The sequence below is a fragment of the Ictalurus punctatus genome, chromosome 14 (assembly GCF_001660625.3).
Source record: "Ictalurus punctatus breed USDA103 chromosome 14, Coco_2.0, whole genome shotgun sequence".
NCBI lineage: Eukaryota > Metazoa > Chordata > Actinopteri > Siluriformes > Ictaluridae > Ictalurus > Ictalurus punctatus.
In genome coordinates, this window is record NC_030429.2 from 14,010,108 (window position 1) to 14,028,327 (window position 18,220).

Here is an 18,220-nt window from a genome sequence, read left to right on the forward strand (position 1 = left end):
CGGATCAGGCAGCTCTGGAAAGCAGAAAGGGTCAGGATCACTATCATCTCCATAAAATCATGTGTGGCTCAACAGAAGGAGAGAGGGAGAGTTAGGTAAAGAGAGGGAGAGATTGTTACATTAGACTGTGTTTTGCATAAAAGAAAGTCTACTCAAGGTAAGCTTGAGTAAACAAATACATTTTCAACTTAGACTTAGACTGAGTCCCGAACACTAATTGGAAGGCTGTTCCATAACTGTGGGGCTTTGTAAGAGAAATCTATTCGAGGTACCGACAAGTAGCCTGCATCTTTTGATATAAGTAGGCGTGACGGATCATAAAAGACCAAAAGTTCACTTAGGTGCTGTAGCGAGTGCTTTATAGGTCAATATTAGTATTTTATAATCAATGCAAGATTTCACTGGGAGCCAATGCAGTGTGGATAAGATAGGGGAGATGTGGTCATACTTTCTGGTTCTAGTAAGAACTCTTGCAGCTGCATTCTGGACTAACTGGAGTTTGTTTATACACCTACTGGAACATCCAGATAGTAAGGCATTACAATAATCTAATCTAGAGGTTTCCTTTGCTGTATGCTTTGGATCGTTGTCCTGCTGGTAGGTCCACCCACGTCTCATCTTCATCATTCTGGTGGATGGCAGCAGATTCTTCTCAATAATCTCCCGGTAAAGGGCTTTATTCATGGTTCCTTCAATTATATGAAGTCTGCAAGTACCATGCGATGAAAAACAGCCCCACACCATGATGCTTCCACCTCCAAACTTCACTGCTGGTATAGTGATTTTAGGGTGATATGCAGTACCATTTCTTCTCCAAACATGGTATGTAGTTTGACAGGCAAAAAGTAAAATTTTGCTCTTATCTGAAAAAGACTACACTCTCCCAGTATTTCATAGGCTTGTCCAAATGAGTTGTAGCAAACTTTAAACGAGCTTCGTCATGCTTTTCCTTTAATAATGGGGTCTTGCGGGGTGACCATGCAAAGAGGCCAAGGCGGTGGAGTACATTGCCTATTGTTTTCTATATGACAATGGTACCTGCTGCTTCCAAGTGTTTCTGGAGCTCTTTCTGAGTCGTCCTTGGCTCTTGGGCTACTCTTCTGACTATTCTTCTGACTCCCTGGTCAGAAATTTTGTGAGGAGCTTCTGTGTGTGACCGGTGTGATGTTGCTTCCACTTGCGGATAATGGCCCCAGTGATGCTTACTGGAGGAGTCAGAAGTTTTGAAATACAACTGTATCCGATTCCATCAATATGGTTTGCAACAATAAGGATGTGAAGGTCTTGGGAGAGCTCTTTACTTTGACCCATCATGAGATTTTTCTTGTGTGACACCTTGGCAACAAAAAGCCTTTTTATAGACCATCAATTTATTAACACAGCTGATATTAATTTGTACAGATAGGAGGTAGAATTACTTACGGATTTGAGCTGGTTCCTTGCCTTACCTTGCCCCGGAGAAATGCTTTTTCTTAGAGTGTTCACTACTTTTTTCCTGTGTCATTCCATGTTGTTACACATAACTTGATTTATGGATTTTAATGTAGTGAATTCTTTATATTTCTGAATTTCTTGAGTTAATAATGATGTCTGGTGAAAATTTCATGTGAATAGCCTCATTGGAAATATATTTACTGAAAAAAATGTTCACGCGTTAAATACTTATTTCCCCCACTGTACATATCTGACATGTGGCCACGTAGCATGAATGAGAACTGTCATATCAGAATTCACATGGCTTTTTCCCAATATACTTTAATGTGCATGCTTATGGCACTGTCATCGTCATCATGCAGTGTCGGCAGTACAAAACACTGGAGGAAATTGGTGATTTAATTGATATTTGGGGAAATAAATCTGGAAGGAACCAAATGAAACCAAGTAGCGTTCAAAACACTTTCCCAAGAAATCTATCTGCACAAGTTTGACATTTCAGGAAAAAAGTGCATTCACATTAAAGACCAATACTGTATGGCTCACTTATGGTTACAAATGTGAACTTATTTATATATCGACATACAAATACAGACCTTGCATTTCTCTGCACAACACCCACACACCCAACATTCCAGTCAATACACTTGACATATCCCTTATTTAAAAATATTTATTGTATTATTATATTTTTCACTGCAACTACCTCAACTCAATGTTGCACATAGCTGCACTTTACACCACATACAGTTTATACATTTTTTTTTTTGCCATCAATCTTTTATATATATATATTTTTATTTCTATGTAAGTAAATTCTGTTTTCATGTAAATTTCTGTTTCAGGTCATCAGACAGTTGTAAAAGGCATTTCGCTGCATGTTGTACTGTTTATGGTTGTGTGTGACCAATAAAATTTGATTTGAATTTTGGCTCTCAAGAAAGATAGATCCAATTGGAGAAAAAAATCTGAATTGTGCAATAAAGCTTGTAATGTGAACTGTGTGAATATCAGGCTTTAATCATTGTTGGTTTGTAAGGAGCCATAGTAAAATGGACATTAACCTAATCAGATACCTGCTGTCAAAATGTCTCTGAAAATGTCCACCACATTTGGAATATAATCTTTAAATGTAATTTGTTCCTTCTCTCCTTTTTCTCTCTTGGAAGTGTGAAAAAAAATCGAAATGCTAAAAGCTTCCTTGTAATTTAAATGTATGAAAAAAGAGAAACATATTTCAGATCTGGAAAACCTATATATATATATATATATATATATATATATATATATATATATATATATATATATATATATATATACACATACAGTGGGGGAAATACGTATTGAACACATCAACATTTTTTTCAGGAAATATATTTCCAATGAGGCTATTCACATGAAATTTTCACCAGACATCATTATTAACTCAAGAAATCCAGAAATATAAAGAATTCGCAACATTAAAGTCTGCAAATCAAGTTATGTGTAATAAAGTGGAATGACACAGGAAAAAAAAAAGCAGTGAACACGTTAAGAAAAAGAAGTTCTCCAAGACAAGGTAAGGCAAGGAACCAGATGAAATCTGTAAGTAATTATACCTCCTATCTGTGCAAATTAATATCAGCTGGGTTAGTAAATTGATGGTCTATATAAAGGTTTTCATTACCAAAGGTGTCACACAAGAAACATCTCATTATGGCAAAAGCAAAGAGCTCTCCCAAAACCTTTGCAACCTTAATGTTGCAAAACATGTTGATGGAATCGGATACAGACATATTTAAAAAAAAAAAAAAAAAAAAAAAAAAAAAAGCTACTTCTGAATCCTCCAGTAAGCACCATTGAGGCCATTATCCGCAAGTGGAAGCAACATCAATCTGTCATCAACCGGCCACACAGAAGCTCTTCGCAAGATTTCTGACCAGGGAGTCAGAAGAATAGTCAGAAGAGTAGCCCAAGAGCCAAGGACCACTCAGAAAGAGCTCCAGAAACACCTGTAGTCAGCATGGAGGTACCATCTTCACAGAGAAAACAATAGGCAATGCACTCCACCGATATGGCCGCTATGCACTCTCACCCCACAAGACCCCATTACTAAAGAAAAAGTATGTCGAAGCTTTACCAGGAGATTATTGAAAAGAATCTGCTGCCATCCACCCGGATGATGAAGATGAGACATTTACATTTACATTTATTCATTTAGACAATGCTTTTAAGCGTCCTACAAATGAGGAAATACAAACAAAGTGATATATCAAGTAGAGAACAATACAAGTAGTGCAGCCATGCAAGATTTATAATTGAGTTCTAGAGAATCAAAGTGCACAGAGTAGAGGTGTAAGAGCCAGAGTAAGTTTTTTCTTTGTTTGTTTTTTGTTTAAATAATATTGGAGTTAGCATTTCAGGGGTTAGTTAAGTGCTCACGTAAGAGGTGAAAAATGGTGACAGTTTCTGCATTCTGTATTGAGATGTGGATTGAGACATGGGTGGACCTTCCAGCAGGACAACCATCCAAAGTATACAGCAAAGGAAACTATTGATTGGTTTCATAGTAAAAAATCAAGGTGTTAGAATGGCCCAGTCAATCACCTAATTTGAATCCAATTGAACAATATTTAAAGACAATATGTTTAGAAGAATTGGCCAAAATCACACCTGAATACTGCGGCCCATTAATTTCTTCATACAGGAAGCATCTTGAAGCTGTCATTACAAACAAAGGTTTTTCCACTAAGTAATTAAATACATTTCGGTTAGCGTGTTCAATACTTTTTTCCTGTATCATTCTGCTTTATTACACATAACTTCATTCATGGATTTTAATGTTTGGATTTCTTTATATGTGTGGATTTCTTGAGTAAATACTGATGTCTGCTGAAATTTTCATGTGAATAGCCTCATTGGAAATATATTTACTGAAAAAAATGTTGATGTGTTCAATACTTATTTCCCCCACTGTGTATATATATATATATATATATATATATATATATATATATATATACACACATATATGGGGCTTGCTGGATTAGAAACAGCTTCAGAAGCACCTCAGTGAACACAATGTCCACTTGTATACTTTTTCTTGAGAAAATTTTATAGCTTTTATGCTACTGATTCCCAGTGCAGTTGCAAATAACAGGGTCAACTTTAAGCCCTTAACCAATCAGGTGAATGAGAAGTTCTGCTCAGTCGCTAATGATGCCCTATGAATTAATGGAGCGTGAGAAGAAGCTCCACTTCAATGGCACTGGAAAAGCTTTTTCCCACTTCGCCTGGCATGTTTAAAGATTCTGTAGAATTGCCTGTAAAGTAAAGAGGTACCACAACAAGAGGTCTTTTACAAAGGCACAGGGCACACAGATTCCCAAGTGAAATCACCTCCAACAGCAAATCATTTGCACAAATCTTTATTGTGGACGAATGGGAAAAAACGTCCGATCCAAATGCCCATGAGTACTTTGGCTCAGTATTAAACAGAGCATTTGTTGGACATGCTCAGACACTAAATCCTGAATCATACGTCACCATGCGTGTATGTGAACACCTCCGCTTGTGAACGGGGGAAGGGTGTGTGCCCCTGAGAAGAGAAGAAACAAAGGGTTCCATCCCTCTCTCTCTCTCTCTCTCTCTCTCTCTCATACACACACACACACACACACACACACACACACACACACACACACACACACACACACACACCAACTATATTCATGGAATCAGCTTAAAGTAGGACTTTCATCTCTGTGTGCATCTTTCCGGAAAGGAGGTTCAATGCAGATGGATCTAATCCTATACCACCTGAGAGTGAGGTGTGTCTGTGTGTGTGTGTGTGTGTGTGTGTGTGTGTGTGTGTGTGTGACACTTTGCCTGTACCACATTCTGCACAACCTCATAGCCGTGGACATTAAAAGCTTAGTCTGTATTTTAAAAGGGAATTTGAATTTGTTCTATTTCCTTCTACAAATATTTAATGTATTTATTCTTTTTCTTTTCATGATCATTCATTGTTGTGAATGCAACAATGTTCCAATAGATTGTTTTCTTTTTTCATGCATGTTTAAATTGTATATAATGTATATAAATTTGGCCGCACAACACAGTGGGTAGGATTCCATTTGGGTGTCAGTTTATTAGGTACACCTGCCTTGCTACCAACTAACATGCAGGTCACCTTGTATGTATATATTTACTGACCATAGCTCATATTTTCATCTGCACATGAAACAAAGAAAACAGTGTGTTTCTCTGTTATAGATGTATAAGGTACTGCAGTGTAGATGGTTTTTTTTTTCCATGGAAAAAATAATGTGATTGTACACCTTCAAAGTGGCCAGACAAGGTAATGTCTAATAAAGTGGCCATTATGTGCACACACTCTTAAAAAAAAACTCAAACAAAGCTACTGTGCTCATGCACTCATACACTCCCATGTTACTGTCAGTGCTTACCAGAGAATGCTCCAGCACCCAACTAATGGTAGATTTTCCTGATACCAAAAAAATGACTACTATATGATATATATCATATATAATAAATGGCAGATAAAGTGGCAGCACAAGAAAGACATCTGAGTTTAGTTTTATTAATATTGCTTACTTAGCTCAGCTGTGCAATTGATTAGAGTACAGACAACACAGTTTGTTATGATTCTCTAAAACAAACTTGAACCATTATGGCCATCTAGTGGTCATGCCCTATTGTTTTTGTACTACTAATTAAATCAAGCAACACCAGAATAACCTTTTATTTAATAATTTACAAAGGACCAAATTTTTTATCTGTCCACTGATAAATGTGTAGATTTGTGTGATGAATGAATGTCACGTGTTATATATAATCATACAAGACCATTTTATATATATATATATATATATATATATATATATATATATATATATATATATATATATATATATATACATATACACACACACACATACATACATAGTGGCATTTGAAAGTGAACCCTTTAGAATTTTCTATAAATTTGCATAAATATGACCAAAACGTCATAAGATTTTCACACAAGTCTTAAAAGTAGATGAAGAAAACCCAGTTAAACAAATTAGACAAAAATATTATACTTGGTCATTTATTCACTGAGGAAAATTATCCAGTATTAAATATCTGTGAGTGGCAAAAGTATGGGAACCTTTGCTTTCAGTATCTGGTGTGATTCCCGAAGCACAGTAAAGCTTCTGGTATACTTTGTTTTTTTGTGTGTGTGTTTTTTTTTACACGTGCAATACCCCTCCTGGCCTACAGTCAGTACAGAGCAGCAAAGCAGGTCTTCTGGTGTGAACAATGACCGTGAAGAAGAATCACAACAGCACAAGGAACAATGGAGGAGAAAGACATGCTGCTTCACTTGTTACTAGAGGAAGAAAAAAAATTAAAAAGAGAAAGAGAAGATGGTCTGTGTGACCACTCAACAGAAAAGAGCTTGCACTCTTCTGTTTATTCTATTTTTTTTTTTTCTTAGACTACCTTTAGAATCAGTGGCCCTGGGTCACTGTTGCCAACTTGTGGAACAACTAAATAGTGCAAAAGGTATCAGAGGGGACTGATACACTCACTGCTCTAGCCACCTTTACACCTGTCCATTCATGCAATTAACCAACTATCCAATCACCCAATAAGCTAATCTCATGACAGCAGTGCAATTCATAAAATCATGTAGGATTAAATTGGGGACTGATCTCAGGGACTTCAAACATGGCTGGTTTGAGTATTTCAGAAACTACTGATCCCCAAGCACATGATTAGATAATTGCATAAATGAGCAGGTGTACGGGTTTTCACTTTAAATTGTCAAGACAGGAAGCTTATCTGTTAGCTGCATGCATCGCCTTGTGCTTCCACTCCTCTCTGCTGAGCTTTACTACAGACATGAAGTTGTAAAGTCTATTGATGGTGCCATATTTTGGGTTGTTTTTTGACCTTTTGTGCTTATTTTTTGTTTAAGGGCTTGGGTTAAGTGTATTTGATTTACTTGACATGTTTGGTGTTGGTTCAAGTTTTGTTTGGACGTGTAGGCCACCCCTGAACCATTCCCTTCTAAATATTTTCAAATTGGACAATACTTTAAATATAAAGAATTTTCTTCCAAGCTTTAAAAATAAAGGAATGAAAAGTAAGCAAACACTACCCAGTACTATTATATGTGGGCTGGGGGTTTAGTCTGGTGGTGGGATATGTTTAACATACATCCTCATGTTTTTCTTCCTTAGACCACAAAACAATCAAGAAACATTCCTTCACAACACAACCACCAAATTATTTTATTTAAAAGGCAAGAAGTTCACAATAATTTTATACAATATATACATAATTTCTGTCATGTTTACAGTTGTTGAATAATACATTACACTATATGTACATAACCAATATTCAGAAAATCAAATATCACTGGTATGAAATAAATACCAGTGGTTTAGATTTCTGGTCAATGTTACAGCACCCGATTACCTGAGGACCCACGTGTGGTTAAGTGAAGGGTCAGTGTTGGTAGAAGCTTCCCTTTGATGATATTTTAAGGTGAGTTTGATGGTCCCTTTGCTACTCATTTAAGCGAAAGATAGAGCTGGGAGAAGCTGCTCCTAGCTCAGCATAAAATAAATGCCCTTCCTAACTACTGCTTTCTTCTTATGGCAGTATAGTCCAGTGTTAGTTCAGCCTTTATATCAAGCTACATATGAAAGGGTTATTAGGGCAGAATAGAGGCGGCATTGGTTGAAAGAGGAACTAAATTGAAAATGTTTTACTTCATATTGCTCTCAAAAAAGTCAAGGAAGTTAGAGATGTGTGTGTAGACAGTATAAAGTTCTGGGTTGCAGTCTAGTGAGTCATACCCGAAACTGACCAATCCCAGGAGCTTCCACTCCTGCATGGGGTTTGGTAACAGCGAAGGGGCATGGTCAGGAGAGGAAGTGGGTGGGGCAATCAGGACCCCTCCAGTCTCTGCTGGACATATGTTAGAAGGACTGATGCCAGGACCCAGGCGCCCACACAACATGTTTTCAGAGACACTGATGGGAAGGCCATACTGGGCGTATTGTTGCTCACAGTGTACCACATCACCCAGCATCACTGTGCCCACACGTGCCTTCTCACTCTCCCCAATACTGGCGTCAGGAATGAGGGACCAGCCCGTCACTATGGCCTGTCTGGGGAGAGCCTCTTCCTCTGCATCGTGGGCTGTTGGGAGGCAGATGGGCAGAATATGCTCACTGATACGTGCTTTATCCAGCAGTTTGAGGATGGCCAGGTCAGAGTCTAGTACCAGAGGGTCATAATTAGGGTGTACAGTGATGGAGGACACCTAGGAAATTAAAGATGAATTAAAATTAATTGGTTAGAACAAAAATCTTAACAACAGTACCACAGACTTAGCTTTAATACTCATGAACTCTTTACTACATAGCACTGAGCAAGACTATTTTTTTACAGTAATATAATTTTTATATTTACATGACCATGGGTACAGTTACCTTAAATTTTATTCTTATTTTCATCTTCATCATTAGAAATATAAGCAAAATTTATGAATACAGGCAAAAAAAGCCCCTTCAAATGCCTGGGCCAGTGCAAACAAGAGCGTGATAAAGTGGAATAAGTTTTTATCACTATTGTTACACCTTGTTTCACAGTGCCGGTATTCATTTCCACAACCTCCCTTAAATTCATTTCTCACCCTGAGGTGTTGCAAGCTCTTAGTCTGGTGCAGGTCACTGCGGTAATGTTTTCCCAGCACCACCCGTATTTTTGACACATCCAGTGGGTAGACTTTTCCAAGATCAGTGACGCAGTGGGCAGCAACCACCAGACTGCGCTGGTTGAGCAGAGCTCCACTACAAACCAGTTGCCAGTTCTCTAAAGACATATCATCTTCCTTATACATCTGACGTTCATCCTTCCCCAGGCTAGTCACTTTCCCCAGCTTTTCTGCTTGATCTTGGCCAGACCGTCGGTAGATAGCAACCAGCCACGGCCAGTAAGAGTCTGCTGGATGCTGTGGGTTAAAGTTCAGCAACTTGCCACATACTAACATACAGAGAGTGTAAATAAAAGAAACATATGGTCAGGACAAGAGGACAGAGGAATGAATCTTAAATGACAATTTAGTAATAATGCAATAAAAGCCCTTTAGTAGATGAGCTAGCTTGCTCTATGCCTGAAGGTCTCTGGTTCATCCTCTTTTCCTGTGTTTTCCCAAAGGTGTGGGCTACACTAAAGGGATGGGTGTGTGTCGTTTTTCTTTGGTATGACGTTCTTTCACAGGGTTCTACATCCTGTAAGATGCCCTAATCCCTAATTTTTCCAATAAGCAAAAGGTTTGCCCATGTTGTTAAAAAAAATTCATAACTGCTCATGCAAGTTTTTATTCAATAGCACATACTAACTTATATAGAAACTGTAAATAAACAATCTTTTGAAAACACATTTAGTCATGAGTCATTTGTGTGTTTTATATTGTATCCAGCTCCCTCACCTGGTGAACAGGAGACATGGCGGCCACTCCACTTGCCGGTCTTGAGGCACGTTCTGCGGGTGCTCCCAGCATGATGGTAGTAAGGTGAGGTGCACCCATACTCAATGTGTGTGTAAAGGTGGTGGAACCCCTGGGGGAGTGGAGGCAAAGTCGGGGGTCCTTTAGTTGGACTCACTGGGCTTAAGAGTTTTGTCAAGCCTGAGGCAGAGTAAAACTTTTGCACCGGTGTTTTCCTGCAACAAAAGAAGTAAATAGGAACAATAACAAATCCTTTTTATAGTTAATGATTGATAATGCTTTCCCCACTTTATCCATACATAATTGGATTCTTTAATGAGTGATGTGCTTAATGAATGGGTGTCTGTGGATGAAATGTAAATGCATTGAGCATTACACAAAGAATCATTAGCTAAAGTTGTTAGCTGGTTAATAGCCTATCCTTACCAGTTACCTACATGTGGGTAACAAATTAATGAAAATAACAACATATAGTGTCCTTAATAAGATATTGAGGCATCATGTAAAGTCCATAGCATACAGAATGATTTACATTATTTTCATATTCATTAAAACATTCAGTGAGTTCTTGTACTCTGTGGATAGAGTAGACTACGCTCCATTCTGGAAGAGACCATGCCCACCAGGAATGCTTTATTATAGCTTGAAGGTGATCAGTCAGAAAATCAAGTGAAACCAAACCATGGCAGCTAAATGTCCCCCACAGCATAATAAAGCACAGTTTTCCTTTAATTCATCACCCATCTATAAGGTCGTCATGAGTCAGAGAAGCTCTAAGTATATCTACCTGAATGGGACTTGTTGGGGCAGGACTTTCTGTCTCACCAGTACTGACACTTTGGGCTCCCGGCAGGCTGCACGTACAAACACAAGAATATGATATATAATCCTATCTGAGTCAACTGATATGGCACACAAAAAGTGCCTTGAATTTGCATCAGTGAAAGAGAGACAGTTATCTACTCTAAATCTAAGTGGGCCACATTTCAGTCTGGCAGGAAGGCACTGAGCCAGCACATACCCCGCACACAGATGGGCTGTGTGTCGCTCCAGGTGCCATTAGGCTGGCAGGTCCTGCGAGGACTGCCACTCAGAGCATACGAGTGGTTGCAGGAGAACTCCACCATCTCTGGATCTGCGCCAAGCACCCACTCGTAGAAACCATGGTATAGCCGAGGGGGTGGGGGACACTTTCTGCCCTCAGCCTCTGAAAGAAAGAGGGAAAAAGGTGACATGAGTGGACATTCAATGTACTTTGTATGTTGTTTGTAACTTGAAGTGCTTGAACACATAAGATTACCAATGATGCTGAGGTTTTCCACTTCTTTCTCAGTGTATTGGCTCTCCATTTCAGCGTTTGTACCCATATCTGTCTTAGGCTTTTCTTTGCTTGAACTCTCCGAGTCTGGTCCTGTTGTTTTTTCATGGTCCACACCTTGCCGTGTCTCCCCAGTCATAAATCTCTCATTGTCAGGGTTCTGTGTTGGTGCAATGGCTCTCTCTGTGTTGTTATCTTCACGGGCTTGCGGTTGAATCTTTGGGGTTTCTTTAGGGAGCAATGCCTGCAGGCTTTCCTCTATATCATTGCTATCTACAGGCTCAGTTGTGTTATTTGTGCTTGAAGTGTCTATTTTATATGGGATGTGCTCATCTTTTTCATCTTTTCTCAGGCTAACTATTGTGTACTGTGGTATTTCAGTCACTGTTTCTTTGTTATCTTTTTCAGTAGCCTTGTGTATGTTGGTCTCTTTAATGGTGCTTTTGTCATCGATGAGCACAATATCTACAATGTTCGTGTCCAAATCATTAGTTGCGTCTATTACAACATTTTCTGCATTGTCCAAATCTCCATCTTTGTCCAAGTAGTGAACAATTTTCCCATTGTCTGAGTCTTTTTTCCGGACTGCATTTATGCTATCTTCAGATTTTTTGCCAGTAATTTTGTCCTTTAGCCCAACTGTTGGTTTTTCTTTTCCAAGATCTTTGCCTGGGTCCTTCCCTATGCCTTTCTCCACCTCTTGGCCTTTACCAATGTCTATGTCTAATCCGATCTTGTCCTTCCCACTTGTCGGTATTTCCAGGCTAACTGTTTTGTCTGAAGTCTTCTCTATTCCAGTCTTACCTATGAAGTCAGTTTGTTTGTCTTTTCCGATGTCTGAACCTTTTATTATGTCCTTTTCTTTATCTGGTACAGGCATGATGCCCTCTGAAAGAGATTTATATATGTTTCAGAAAAGGTTAACTTGATATTAATTTGTCCTATTAACAAGATATAAATCACTGATATATTGAAAAACTAACATATTCAGAGCTCAGTTAAGCAGGTGTAGTGAGGATTTAATACCTTGTAAACATTGGTATTCAGACCTCAGATACAACTACAGACTTATGCAATATTCCAATAGTTGCACTCAGGGCAGAGTCTGCCTAAAGCAGAGTCTTATGTCAGTTAAGTGTGATTTGTAACACAAGTAATTTTTTTGTGTTATTTTGGATTGGGTGAGAAGCAGTATTAATCCCACTGTCTGATTTACCCATGTTATGTTACACAGAAATGTATGTTTTGTGCTGTAAATGTAAAAAAAAAAAAAAAAAAAAAAACAAAGTAGGGAATGCCATTCGAGGCCAGTATTAAATAAATGAACATGACCCTATTAATTACTTAATCACATTCTCCTTTTAAAGTCCAGGTTTATTTTTTAAAATTTATTTATTTTTCGCACAGAGGACATTGGTCTAGATCAGTCTGCTTATTCTTTAAAAGTAGCACATTTTCTTTACAGGACAGCACACTTAATTAATAAAAACAAAACGCAGTGTTATATTATTAACTTGACAAATCAAAATAATGAATTAAACTTGTGATAAAATAGCTTACATCCCATACATACATTATAATTTCATGACCTCGATTTAATATCTCAGCATTAAGTTGTACTTACAATTAACTGTTGTCAAAATAACGAGATATGCTGGATCAAGTGCTATTTTATAAGTAAACAAAAAGGGTGGAAACCATATTGTTAAATCAGATTTTGTCAGTGATTAAAGAAATCATTATAAGCAGGACACACATACAGGAATATATTGGCAATATACTTGATTCAGATTTATTTCAGTGCTTGCCATTGAAATAACTGTCTTGTGTTGTTCTTACATTATTAATATTATCGTATTAGGTTTTGTTTTTTTTCCAATTTTAAATTGTTTCTTGCTTTTATGTTACGTACTATTACGTTTGAGAGCAAAGGAAAAAAATGCTATCTGCATTTTTATTCACTATCCCCATTATTTGGGCTTAAAGCCAAATGCTTGTGTTTCAAGGCAGTGGTGTAGACACTATTAAATAATCCCATCTCAAATGCTTCTGCTCAAGAAAAATCTGGCAACTTGCAGGTATGAACTGCATGCAGTTCATTTTAATATTCTGAATGGTGATGTCACGTATTGTAGGTAGGACGGGTAGGACGGATGCAAGTGCAGTATGAACAGTTGTTTATTTTAAAAGAGAGACAGGCAGACAAATCCAAAACGTGATCCATAAACGTAATCCAAAACAGGCGAAGGTCAGGCGATCGGCAAACAGGCATACACAGGATTAAACATGAATCAAGGTCGTGGTCACGGAAAACAGGGTCGATAAACAAAAGGAGAACCATGAACTATGACGAGGAACTGGGAGTGGATAACCCAGCGTGAACTAACTCTAAACATGGACCGTAACTATTACTACGAACTAATCTAACTCTATAATAACCTTCCGCGTTGTGTGCTGGGAGGCGCGCGGTATATATGTGGACATGATCAGCGTCTAAACTGCTAGCAGCTGAGCGCAATACAGACACACGTGAAATCCCAGCCAATGACAGAACAGGGAGGAGACATGACAGAAACATAAACAAAACACACGTGTCCAGATGTCACTACTGTCAACAATGGAAAAGCAGGTGCTCGCGAATTCGCGCTAGAGCACGCTATTTCAAGAGGGAATCATGACAGGTGAGCCCAGAAAATCAATTTAAGCAAGTGTAACTAATATCTCTGAATATGTATAATATATAACTTTCCCTGCTTTAATATTCACAAAGTCTTTGGATGTAACCTTTGCTGATATAAGCAACCAATTCTGAAAACAGCCCATAATGCACAATAAAAATGAGATAAAATGTGAACTTGAACTCATAAATGAACGTCATGTGTTTGTTGCATGCTCTTAAAATACTGACCAGGCATTAGAACAAGAGTTATGAGGTTAGGTAAGCACTCATTTAATCATTCCATGTTGTAAATGTACCACATATTAAACCAATTTTTTCCCCAATTAGTTTTGGTCTATGATTAAATTGTACCTTTGACACAGGTGGGTGCTGTTCCACTCCATGTGTTGTTGCCCAGGCAGGTTCTTTGGGGATTTCCAACCAGTGTGTATGGTCTATAGCACAGATACTGCAGTGCAATAAGCACATCATTTGGACCATACACCAGGAAATGGTCTCCATGTGATGGCTTAGGAAGGATACCACAGTTCTTTTCAGGCACTGAAGAGACAAAAATACACCACCTAATTATCCAAAACATGAAAGTGCATAATGAGAGAGATCAAAAAAGATGCTACTCATAAAAAAGGTTTTCTGCCTGTATTCATGGGAAATTCAAAGTTGGATAGATATACTTCAATATACAATTATATTACATCATACATGCCAAATACACATTCTCTGCTGCTTGTTGTGTAATGTAATAAGGCAAACGTTTGCAGGGAAAGGTTCTGATTTGTCATTAATTAGTGCATACTCTAGATTTCCAACATTTATACTTCACATTTTCCATAATTATACACCCATTAGCTACTGTCTTTGTGTTCCACTCTACCAGCTGCTTACCACAGAATGGCATCTGTGTGCTCCAGGAGCCATCCAGCAGACAGGTGGCCATGTGGAAGCCTTTGAGTGTAAAACCTGGATCACAGCGAAATAGAGCCTGACCTCCGACCCTCACATCCAAACTCTCCACAGTGCCATGGTCTGGTGGCACAGGTGTCTTACACTCCAAGACTGTGAGATGAGACATGTATCTTCAGTCACTATTATATACTGTGCTGTGAAAAAGTATTTGACCCATCCTGATTTCTTCTGTTTTTGTGTATCTCATACTAAAAAGCTTTAGCTCTTCAATCTCATACTAAATAGCTTTAGCTCTTCAAACGAAATACAAGATAAAACAAAGGCAACCTGAGTAATCACACAATGCTTTGGTTCAGCCACCCTGGAGGGTTTTCGAGCATGAAATGCTTGTTTAAGGTCAGGACAAAGTCAGGACTTTGACTAGGCCACACCAAAATTTTAATTTAGCTTTTTTTAGCCATTCAGTGGTGGACTTACTCCTGTGCTTTGGATCATTGTCTTGCTGCATAACCCAGTTGCATGTGAATTTCAACTTACGGACTGAAGACCAGACATTCTCCTTTAGGATTTACTGGTAGAGAGCAGAATTCATGTTCTCCTCAATTATTGCAAGTTTCGCAGGCCCTGAATCAACAATGCATCCACACACCATCACACTCCCACCACCATGCTTGACCGTAGGTATGATGTTCTTTTTGTGGAATTCTGTGTTTGGTTTATGCCAGATGTAACAGGACCCCTGTCCCAAACAGTTCCACTTTCAACTCATCAGTACACAGAACATCCCCCCAAAAGGTTTGAGGATCATCAAGGTGTGTTTTGGCAAAATTCAAATAGGCCTTTTAAGGCGTGTATGTGTGTGTGTGTGTGTGTGTGTACATACATATATATATATATATATATATATATATATATATATATATATATATATATATATATATATATATATAGTACTATTAATTGTTTCTATTTCTTAACTTTGTGTATATTTATTTTACTTTTTATATTTTACTGCTGTAATTAAAGTTTTGAATATTATTATGCATATATTTCAGTTTTCCTATACATCTCTGATGAAATCCATCTACTGATCCTGCATTATCTGCGTCAAATCATTAAGCACATATTTAGCTCCTTCTCTTACTGTTAGTACATTATTTGTTAGATCTTGTTGATTTTGCTTACTAGTTATGAACTTTTTTTTGTTTTTGATTAGTTTTGTTAGTGAATTATTGATGAGGAATGTAAAACCTTCCATTATGCAGATTTAAGTAGACAGTTTGCATAGCAGGCTAGTTAGCCTGCCAGGAGCTATAGAAGACATTACAAAATAAATCAATTGCAACAGTAGTGAACAAAATGAAAAAAAAAAAAACATAATTGTTATATTACTTACATTTTTACATTGCAAAATCTCCAGAGAATCAGAATCAGATGAAAGTCCATCAACTGTGCAAGCAAAGTGTGTCTACAGTAAATGTGTAGGGGGGGAGCCAACACATATTTTTTAAATAGTACTATTTAAAATGATACATACAGTAACTTTTACAGCTGATGAAAGACTTTTATCGTGACATGCTGCACTACCATAGGAGTAGTATTTAGCAGTATTTTCTCTCCAGCTACCTCTGCTATGTCCTGATCAACACACTGAGTGATTCTGATTCAGTTGAACAACAGAAGTCAAGAAAATGAGCAAGTAAAAATTATGAAACATTTATTAAATATGGATTGACAAGCATGATGGTAAATAACAATGGCAAGGCTTGAGGTTGAAGAAAATTAATAAAATCTATTTGGGGTTATTTGTTCAGTTTGTGAACTCCTGACCTAAAACATCCTGTTTCTCTGGAAACTTTGTGTGCAATGCTACTACTGCATAAACAGTTTTTGTCAAGTTCATACTTTCATACTCTTCATCAAACTTTTAGAGGTCAACTTTTTCTCCTGGTATTTCCCCCTTTTCAGTAATTATTGAGCGATTACATCAAAAAAATGGATGCCTTCTCTGGGACACCATTACCCAATTGCATTATTGCATAACCATTTCTGGTTAACAAATTGCATTACAGTGCAATAGAGCAGCAGCTTGGCTGTGTCTATGGTCTGATCAGCAAACATTTATGACCTGCATTTGCTGTGAGAACAACACGCACTGTATTTCCTGTCATCTGTTCAGCCTTCAGCATGCTCAGAGTGTTCTCTGGTGAGTTTCCCCCAAGCTGAACAACATTCTTTATAATGCACTCCCCCTGTCATTCTGTAATTAGCCTGTGTGTGTATGTGTGTGTGTGTGTCTGTGTGTGTGTGTGTGTGTGTGTGTGTGTGTGTGTGTGTGTGTGTGTATGTGTGTGTGTAAAAGAGAGAGAGAGAGAGAGAGAGAGAGAGAGAGAGAGAGAGAGAGAGAGAGAGAGAAATTACATTACAAATGCTTATAAATCACACCTTCCAAAATTTAAAGGCTAAAAGCCCCTTGGCTCATATAAATCTTTTCACAGCTCCCAAAAAATTTACCAAACCACAATTAAGTTGTGAGCATCATAGTCAGAGCATCTGAGTCATTACGTAGAAAAGACATGATGAAGACTACAATTTCATAGTAATGACAGAAAAATGGTTTACTTGGAAAGCAATAAGAAGTCGTGAAGAATGAGGACAGAAACAGCTGTATTCTGTAGAGATAAAGCAGTCTTTAATATGCTGTTGTGGCTTTATTGAGCATGAGATTTACAGAATGGAATGGAGTTGGGTAATTCCAACAACAATGCTTAAGCCATCTAAACATAGTCTGGAAAGATAAATGACTACTGGCTCCTGATCAAGGTAGTTATCTTGCCATGCTGTTGTGCATCTCAGAAGGATAAACCTAACGCATGTTCCAAATGTAATATTTAATTCTAACATTCAAGGCATAAAAGGAGTCCTCCCTTAGTTCAGCTCACTCTCTCCATGATCCTCTATTTCCTTCTTCTCATCCCTCAAATTCGGGAAAAATGCAATTGGATATCCAGTTTGGAAAGCGCGTGAGCAAAACCAGTCGGGGAATAACCCATCCTGTTCAATTGCTCTGCAAAGCTGTTCTTGTGGTGAGGTGATAAAATGATAGTCATCCCAACCACAGCACACACAGTCCAAATCCAAACCCAAACCCTGCCACGACCCGAACCATAGCCTCAGTCCTTCCTTCACACCCTCCAAACAATGCAGGCACTGACTGTCAGGAATATTCAGACTACTCTTTTTTCCCCTGCAAGCTATTTATTGAATTGCAGCAAGTAAAACCCGATTGTGTCTTTGAAATCACATGTATGGTGTAAATGTGGAAGCATGCACTTAATGTCACAAGTATAATAAGTTATTGTCACATTATTGT

General features: G+C 38.0%; 1 protein-coding gene and 1 long non-coding RNA gene across 3 annotated transcripts in view; one reads left to right on the forward strand and one right to left on the reverse strand.

The window, feature by feature from the left end:
• Window positions 1-7,690: 7,690 nt before the first annotated feature.
• The window catches only part of pamr1b (peptidase domain containing associated with muscle regeneration 1b), a 38,863-nt gene continuing 28,333 nt past the window's right edge, over window positions 7,691-18,220 (reverse strand). Inside the window, exons 7-14 of one of the 2 annotated variants that reach the window (XM_017486153.2) lie at window positions 14,827-14,997; window positions 14,293-14,481; window positions 11,244-12,149; window positions 10,965-11,150; window positions 10,731-10,797; window positions 9,926-10,158; window positions 9,128-9,477; window positions 7,691-8,755 (exon numbers count right to left, since the gene is read on the reverse strand). In XM_017486153.2, coding sequence (XP_017341642.1) covers window positions 8,195-8,755; window positions 9,128-9,477; window positions 9,926-10,158; window positions 10,731-10,797; window positions 10,965-11,150; window positions 11,244-12,149; window positions 14,293-14,481; window positions 14,827-14,997 — 2,663 coding nt within the window. In that variant the 3' untranslated portion in view covers window positions 7,691-8,194. The remainder of the gene's footprint in view (window positions 8,756-9,127; window positions 9,478-9,925; window positions 10,159-10,730; window positions 10,798-10,964; window positions 11,151-11,243; window positions 12,150-14,292; window positions 14,482-14,826; window positions 14,998-18,220) is intronic. The other variant, XM_047159891.2, reaches the window with a different exon arrangement.
• On the forward strand, window positions 13,852-14,974 carry LOC108275374 (uncharacterized). Its single transcript, XR_001814676.3, has 2 exons — window positions 13,852-13,942; window positions 14,819-14,974. It is a non-coding gene; the product is annotated as an uncharacterized LOC108275374 (long non-coding RNA).